The sequence below is a fragment of the Penaeus monodon genome, chromosome 30, assembly GCF_015228065.2.
Source record: "Penaeus monodon isolate SGIC_2016 chromosome 30, NSTDA_Pmon_1, whole genome shotgun sequence".
In the NCBI taxonomy this organism is placed as follows: domain Eukaryota; kingdom Metazoa; phylum Arthropoda; class Malacostraca; order Decapoda; family Penaeidae; genus Penaeus; species Penaeus monodon.
In genome coordinates, this window is record NC_051415.1 from 11,052,834 (window position 1) to 11,053,093 (window position 260).

General features: G+C 47.7%; 1 protein-coding gene across 1 annotated transcript in view; it reads left to right on the top strand.

The window, feature by feature from the left end:
- LOC119592513 (cubilin-like) overlaps positions 1-260 on the top strand; it is a 16,106-nt gene that overhangs the window by 11,038 nt on the left and 4,808 nt on the right. Inside the window, exon 4 of the mRNA XM_037941363.1 lies at positions 93-233. Coding sequence (XP_037797291.1) covers positions 93-233 — 141 coding nt within the window. The remainder of the gene's footprint in view (positions 1-92; positions 234-260) is intronic.

Genomic DNA, 260 nt, shown 5'->3' on the forward strand with positions numbered 1-260 from the left:
GGATTTGTCAAAGTCCCCCCCCCCAAATCCGAACGTCAAGACATAAACTAGCCTCTCTCTCTCCCCTTGCCACCTCACCTTCATTTTTCCAGGACCTAGGTCTTGAGAAATACGGTCTGCGGTTCAAGGGAATCTACGACTTCCGAGACGAACTCAATTCCAATGATGAGTGTTCCTCTTCCAGCCTAACAATCACCGACATGGATGATGAGCAAGACGAAACGGGATCCAAAAAACGTGTAAGGGAAAGATAAATCGGT